The 7,145-nt window shown below is 48.0% G+C and overlaps 1 protein-coding gene across 6 annotated transcripts in view; it reads right to left on the bottom strand.

Moving 5' to 3' along the window:
- Positions 1 to 3,933, bottom strand: part of LOC119363584 — a 33,392-nt gene extending 29,459 nt beyond the window's left edge. For all 6 annotated transcript variants that reach the window (XM_037628957.1, XM_037628959.1, XM_037628958.1 and 3 more), the window contains exons 1-2: positions 3,566 to 3,933; positions 2,240 to 3,478 (exon numbers count right to left, since the gene is read on the bottom strand). In XM_037628957.1, the coding sequence (XP_037484854.1) occupies positions 2,240 to 3,338 (1,099 nt within the window). In that variant the 5' untranslated portion in view covers positions 3,339 to 3,478; positions 3,566 to 3,933. The remainder of the gene's footprint in view (positions 1 to 2,239; positions 3,479 to 3,565) is intronic.
- Positions 3,934 to 7,145: the final 3,212 nt, after the last annotated feature.

Here is a 7,145-nt window from a genome sequence, read left to right on the forward strand (position 1 = left end):
AAAGTGAATGCAATAACATTGCATTTGAAGTGTAACACCAGGAAAAAAATGATAATCCAAAGTCCGCATCTTGAGACTGTCGTCGTACCATGAAGGGTCTTCAAAACCTATCAAGTTAAGCCAAAAGGAATAAAGAATGGCACATCAGAGGAAGACACCGCATCAATAGAAGGTACAAGAGAAGTATCAAGAGAAGATGGGTTGTCAAAAGAAGATGGCACATCAAGAGAATGAAGCATTGCGCAGAAAATCATAGCCCACAACAACTGACGGCGAAAGAAGCTCTGCGGCTAAGGACAATGGGCATAGATCGACAATGCAAAAGAAGTCCATGAAATCCTACAGAAAACAACAAGGGCAAGTAGGCCACAAAAGTTGTATAGAAAGGACCAGGACCAGAAAAGGTTGACGGACAAAGGTATTGTGGACTCACATGGCATGAGAAACACAAAATATCAACGGATTTGATGGACAGAAAACAAAGAAAACTAGAAAGCACATACTAGACCAGATGCAATGGCAGCGGAAGAGCACACAACAACGAAAGACGATGCATGTGCGAGACGGGACCAATATAGGAAACACCGTCAAGAGCCAGCGGGCGGCGAGGGCGATGCATACCCAGCGAGAACAGCGGCAGGTGGCAGCTAGCGCGGCTAGCAGAAGCTCCTGGTGAACGAAAGCAGAGCACAGCCAGGCAAGAAGAGGAACCGACGATGCAACGGGGGCAGAATTCGGCGGCCGGCTGCAGAGATCGGATCCAGAGGCAGCCAGCTCAATCCTGTGTTCGATCCAGAGGCTGGCTGGCGGCGGGATTCATCGGAGATCGGCAGCTAGCGGCTCGATCCTGTGTTCAATCCAGAAGCAGACGGCTCGATCAGGAGTGGCAGGCGGCACACCACGGGGCGGATGGGACGAGGGAAGCAGCAGCAGCCGTGAGAAATCCGGAGGCTACGGGAGAGAGAAAAGAAAACAATGGGACCAAAAAGTTTGGTTGCGACGCGATAGTGGATCAATAGCACGAGTTGCGCGTGCTAAAAAAACCTAAGCTCTAATACCATGTTATGAAAGCAACTTATCTCTATTGCATAGCCCATGGGGTACAAGGAAAGGAAACATAGTCTAATAAGGACTCCTAGACCTATACTAATACTTCCTAACAGGGAGATGCGGGGAAGAATGCAAGGTAGTGTTATCTTTTACAGTAGGCATAGTTGGTTCATATGCGAGCCTTACTTATGCGCTCTCATTCCTTATCTCTAATAGACGCAAGTTGCAGCGTGTCTCTATAGAATGCTTAGCGCTTGAAGCCGCTGAAACCACATACATACCCATTCCTTGAGAATGATGCATATGTAGTGCAAATCTGATGTAAGTCTTGCAAGTGCAGTTGAGTACTCACCTTGTTAATTATACTTTTTCCCATGGATTATTGCAATCCAGACGGTAGCATTTCAGGAAGCACGTGTGTTGATGGACAATGTCAGGTGGTTATCCCACAGATAATGGTCTTGGCAGGGATATGGGCACCCTTTGCTTTTCTTTAAAGCCTTCTTAAGGCATTTGTATTATTTACATGTCTAAGGTATATTTGCTTCCGTTGTATGAGTTGTATTTTGGTCGAAAAGCCCTTGTTGTATTCATTCGTTAAATTTGACTCTCCGGAGTGTTGTATTTATCTATGTTGTTGTTGCAGATTCTTTCGTGACTTGTGTTGTGATACCGACCGTTCCACCCAGATGGCATGCACGTTCCACATGTACATCGTGTGAAGGTGGCGCCTTAGGATCGATATTACGTAGAGGCTAGCCGAGGTTGCTAGATCTGCATAGTGCCGGTCCGGGGTGATACATGGCCTACCCTCAAGCTTGAAATCCCCTTGATTAATAGCCCTATGTGAAGCTCCTATGCTGATCTGATTTACCATCAAAATTAGGGCCTAATTCATCTAGCAATCAATCTTGGCCCCTCTTTAATTTTGTTTCGCTCGTGTACCCTTGCACTCCACCACCCAGAACTCATATATGACAAATTACACTTCTGTGAGACTGCACCGCATTATGCATCAGATATATTATCTAGAACAAAGCATGACTTTTGGCAGTCAGACTATGGCTCGTAAATTAGGACAGAAGGAATAAGGAATGTGCTCGTCCTGGAGGAAATAACAACAACATGGGGGCACAACAATAGCTACAAGCATAATTCACATAGCAAAGACTGGGAGGTAATAACTTACCATCCTGCTCTGCCTGGGATGATGATTCATTGTTCTTGGGAAAAAGTTGATCAGCGGAATGATCTGTTTGCATGAACTCAGTAACTGTTACGGGGACCTGAAACTGAGTATCAACACCATGACCAGCAGCTCCCATCTCTGAACCACCAGGCCTAGCAACAAATCTCGGTGTGAGCTTAAACGCCAAAGAACAACGCCCGAACATACATCCCTGCAAGTTTCCAACCTCTGTCTTGTGCACAGCTGGATTTACATAGCCAGAGGTTTCCTGATAAAGCGTAAGGCCAGGATATACAACAATATCATGTGGACCAAGGTCCCCATCAACAAGAATCCAGCGTCCATGCAAGTCCTTGATATATAAGCCTGACCTATCAGACTTAACTAGTGTAAGCAAAGTCTTGTCGATCTGTTGCTCCTGCTCAGAAAACATGAGCAATTGACTGTCATCAGGAGAAGCAATGCCATGCTGCTGTGCTTCTTCAAATGATGGCCTCGAATGGCAACATGCTGAAAGAACAGAGGACGACACTTCCTGGCTTCTCAATGGCATGTTGTCGAGTATCTCAGTAAACACACAACTACGGAGATTCAGTGAGAAGCTAACCGCATCCAAGATATCTCGGCAAACTTTCCCAAGCATTGAAAATATGTCGGGCAGCCCAGACGGGGACAATTCCATTGCGCCACCATGCTCTCTGACAGTAACACCAGGCCTATAATCATACATTTCCAGCCACATTTGAGGATCTGCATAGTAACCAGATGTCTTCCACTCGCGGGCGTCATCTGAATGGACAACGTCGCCCACCGAATCATACACTCGCTGGTGGAAGAAGAGGCGAGCGGAGTCCAGACCAGACCTTAAGAGGGCAGCATCGGCCGGGGGCAGCTGGATGATGACTGCCGAGTACTGAGCCAGCGACTGCATCAGTGTCGATACGCATATCTTGTAGCTGTCAGAAGCGAGGCCCTCGACGGCCGCGAGATCGCCGAGGCGCACGCGGCCGAGAGACGGGAGAATGTCCCCTCCCGCGTCATCCATTGATGGAGATGGTTCTTGAATCTTGATTTCCAGGGGAAGTCTCAGCGCGGGCATGGAGGTTCAACTGAATCCCCCTAAAAGATTCTTGGAATATAAACTGCGGCGACGCTTGTGGGGTCAACTGAAATCGGTCTTGCGCGCTGAAGAACACTAGCGTAATCGGTGGAGAGCTCGATTAGATTTGGATTTGATTGCTGCAAGCAAAATAAAAACAGAACTCATACCCAAGAACAAAGAATGTCATTACAGCAATCCATCGGATCAAAGATAGGGCTCCTCACCATCATCACCAGTAAAAGAAAAAACATATCCAAGTCGGGACGATTCGCTTCTTCGCTCCGGCGGATCCTCTAACATTAACATTTGAGAAGTGAAGTTAGAGAAACTACACAACCCTAACTTTCCTTATCTCTATCCATATGATTAAGGCTAAAATGATTTAAATTAATTTGCAAACTGATGATTTTTCTTAACACAGTACTGATGCAAGCGCTCATATACATGCGCATACACTCACCCTATAAACAAACACACGCACGCCCTACCCCTATGGGCATCATGGAAAGACTGAGCCAGTATATTATCTTAAAATTTACGAAGTCATCGTTGGCAATAAGCCATGTCCATGCGCTGGCGACCAGCGTCGGGTGCGCCGGGTGCGGTGTGTGCGAGTGTGTCGCGATGATATGTGTGCACCTGAGTTCATCGGGTAGAGCTGTGGCTGTGGCCGTTGAGATTTGTTGGAAGTCCAAGCCACAGCACGCGCGTGTGAGCGCGTCGTGCGAGCCAGCCAGGGCGTGCTGATCAGGCACGCAAGCGAGAGTGGAGGCGTAGCATTCCATGCATGTGGCTTAGTGGTTAGTGCATGCATCAGGTGGATATGGACGTGCATGCATAGGAAGAGGTCAAGACAGTTCGTGTTGTTAGTGGCCGAGAGCAGCGGCCGGTTATGTGTGCGTGCGTGGAGTTAGTGGCTCCTGGTGGTGTGCGTGTGTGAGCCTATATAAGGCACTGTCAACATCATGTTAGGGGCAGACTGAGTGTAAGCTATGTAGCACTGTAAAGAAGAAAAGATTGAGGCGTTCGAGCGCCCGTGGTGGCGTTCGTCGCCGCCCAGAGAATCTTGTATCCACTGTTCTTCTGCTTTCACCTCCGTTCGAGTGAGAGGAGAAGTAGCTAGAGGGTTTCGGTTCCAACAATTTGGTATCATGAGCTGGTTCATCTGGGATGTCGTCCCCTTGCCAGAGGCGTGCCGGCGGTGGCGGCGTTCGCCGTCGGCTGCGCGGTGAAGCTCCGGGCCGTGTGTCAGCTTGTGGAGGTGCGCGGAGATGCGGCTGCCATGGCGGACGCGGAGGCGGCACGCGGTGAGTCCATGGCGTCTAGTGCAGTCGGGCTCGTCGGGCGCGTCGGATGCGCGCGGGACATGCGGGACGCACTGATGCAGTCGGGCTCGTTGGACGCATTGGGTGCGCGCCGAACGTGCTGGGCGCAGAGGGACGCCAGGCGTGTGTCGCCGGTGGAGAAGGAGCTCGGCGTGTGTCGCTGAAGTCATGACGGAGCACGGTGCGACCGGCATCGGTGCGCCAGGTCGGGTACACGGGCTGGGTCACGGCCGTAACGACGACAATGACGCGAGCTGCATCAACTTCGGCAACGGCGGGCACACGACACATCCAAGCGAGCGCGGAGGTGCGCTATATCATCGGGCGAACGAGATGACGACGACGAGTCAGGGCTCTTGTCGGTAGGCTGCGCGGCGATGTCATGGCTTAGAGGATGAGTGTTGGCAATAAGCCATGTCCATGCGCTGGTGACCGGCGTCGGGTGCGTCGGGTGTGTGTGTGCGCGCGTGTGTCGCAATGGTATGTGTGCACCTGAGTTCACCGGGTAGAGCTGTGGCCGTTGCGGTCTGTTGAAAGTCCAAGCCACAGCACGCGCGTGTGAGCGCGTCGTGCGAGCCGGTTAGGGCATGCTGATCGGGCGCGCAAGCGAGAGTGGAGGCGTAGCATTCCATGCATGTGGCTTAGTGGTTAGTGCATGCATCAGCTGGATATGGACATGCATGCATAGGAAGAGGTCTAAGACAGTTCATGCTGTTAGTGGCCGAGAGCAGCGGCAGGTTATGTGTGTGTGCGTGGAGTTAGTGGCTCCTAGTGGTGTGCGTGTGTGAGCCTATATAAGGCACTGTAAACATCATGTTAGGGGCAGACCAAGTGTAAGCCATGTAGCACTGTAAAGAAAAAAAGATTGAGACGTTTGAGCACCCGTGGTGGCGTTCGTCGCTGGTCAGAGAATCTTGTGTCCATTGTTTTTCTTTTTTCACCTCCATTCGAGTGAGAGGAGAGGTAGTTAGAGGGTTTTGATTCCAACAACCGTAGCCACCTCATCATCGACGAAAACGTCTCCTTCCACTGAATGTGCATCGCCGAAAATCCTAATAAATCCAGGAATAAATGCGAGCACCAGGATTTGAACCCTGTTGGGCTGGGATACCACAGTCCTTCTAACCATCCAACCACAGGTTGGTTCACACAAATTGATGATCTACTTGGTACATTTATAGTATACATAGAAATAAGATGATAGTGAAATGAAATTAATTTTAAATTGTTTATGTCTACAACAAATACCAACCGTAAACAACATGCTAACAACCTACTAACAGTCCCTAACTTTTCTTCTATGTTTTACACTAGACTAGCACTGTAGCATCGTGACTTTTCCTTCTCTATGTTAGAGGGTCCGCTTCCCTTCACTCCACACCTGCGTGAAGGCTCGGGTGCAGAAGAGGGTCTAGCATGTTGCCTCGTCTTCCGTTGCCGGCGGAGAGATTGTCGGGTGACGAAGCGCACAAAATTGTGAGGAAGGACCGAGACCGGGAAGTGAATAATAACCAGCTAATTTTACGTATTTTGATGGTTCAACACTAATTATATCTCCGTCTAAAAAACACTAATTATATCTGATTCATGCCTTACACCTACAATATTATATATTTTGATAAGATTTAATTTAATTTGAGTATGGGTAGAGAATACAAGGAAAGTTTTGGCTTAAGCAAGGTTTTGATAAGATTTGATTTGAATATTTGTAGGGGAGAAAAGGAAAAATTTCAATTTAGTTATGATTTTGGTGAGATTTTTTAATTTAATTGAGTTAATGCAAGACGTGATTTTGGGAACATATCGATTTGGTTTAGATTATTCTAAATTACTCTATTTACGTTGGTTTAACTTTAGAGAAAAGTATGTTTTGATCCCTTATATTCACCCAAATTATACATTTGATCCCTAAAAAAATTTGGGAGACATTTCGTCCCTCATGTCTCAAAACCGGACACAATTAGTCCAAAACCAGAAACGGAATGGTATTGGGCTGACGTCTCCCGGTTTTGCCTCGAACATCCCATGTTGACTGCCACCTATTGCCGGGCCCCCTACTTTCGAAGCCAAAGAGGAAAAAATTCATCCCCTCGTTGCAAAATTTCGTGTTTTGACCATTTTTGCAAACAAATTCAGGATCTGACCCTCATTCGAAAAAAAATTGTGATCTGACCCTTTTCCTACCGCATTATCCTTGGCGGTAGTGTAACACTGCCTACCGCCGCAGGCTATGACGGTAGGACTTTATTGCGCCGTCACGGCCGTTTGACGTTGAAACTACTATATCGTCATAGTCTTTGGCGGTAGGGTCTAGAATATATAAATAACGTAGGGCGTCTAGAAATACCGTATGAACTCTGTTGGCAGGTTGGCTAGCGCGTACAGATTTTTGGCTGCAGGTCTCATGTTCGAGCCTACCTATGGCTAGTTTTTTTGTTCATTTTTATTTTGCCCAATAAAAAATAAATAATTTGTCCAA

The sequence above is a fragment of the Triticum dicoccoides genome, chromosome 2B, assembly GCF_002162155.2.
Source record: "Triticum dicoccoides isolate Atlit2015 ecotype Zavitan chromosome 2B, WEW_v2.0, whole genome shotgun sequence".
NCBI lineage: Eukaryota > Viridiplantae > Streptophyta > Magnoliopsida > Poales > Poaceae > Triticum > Triticum dicoccoides.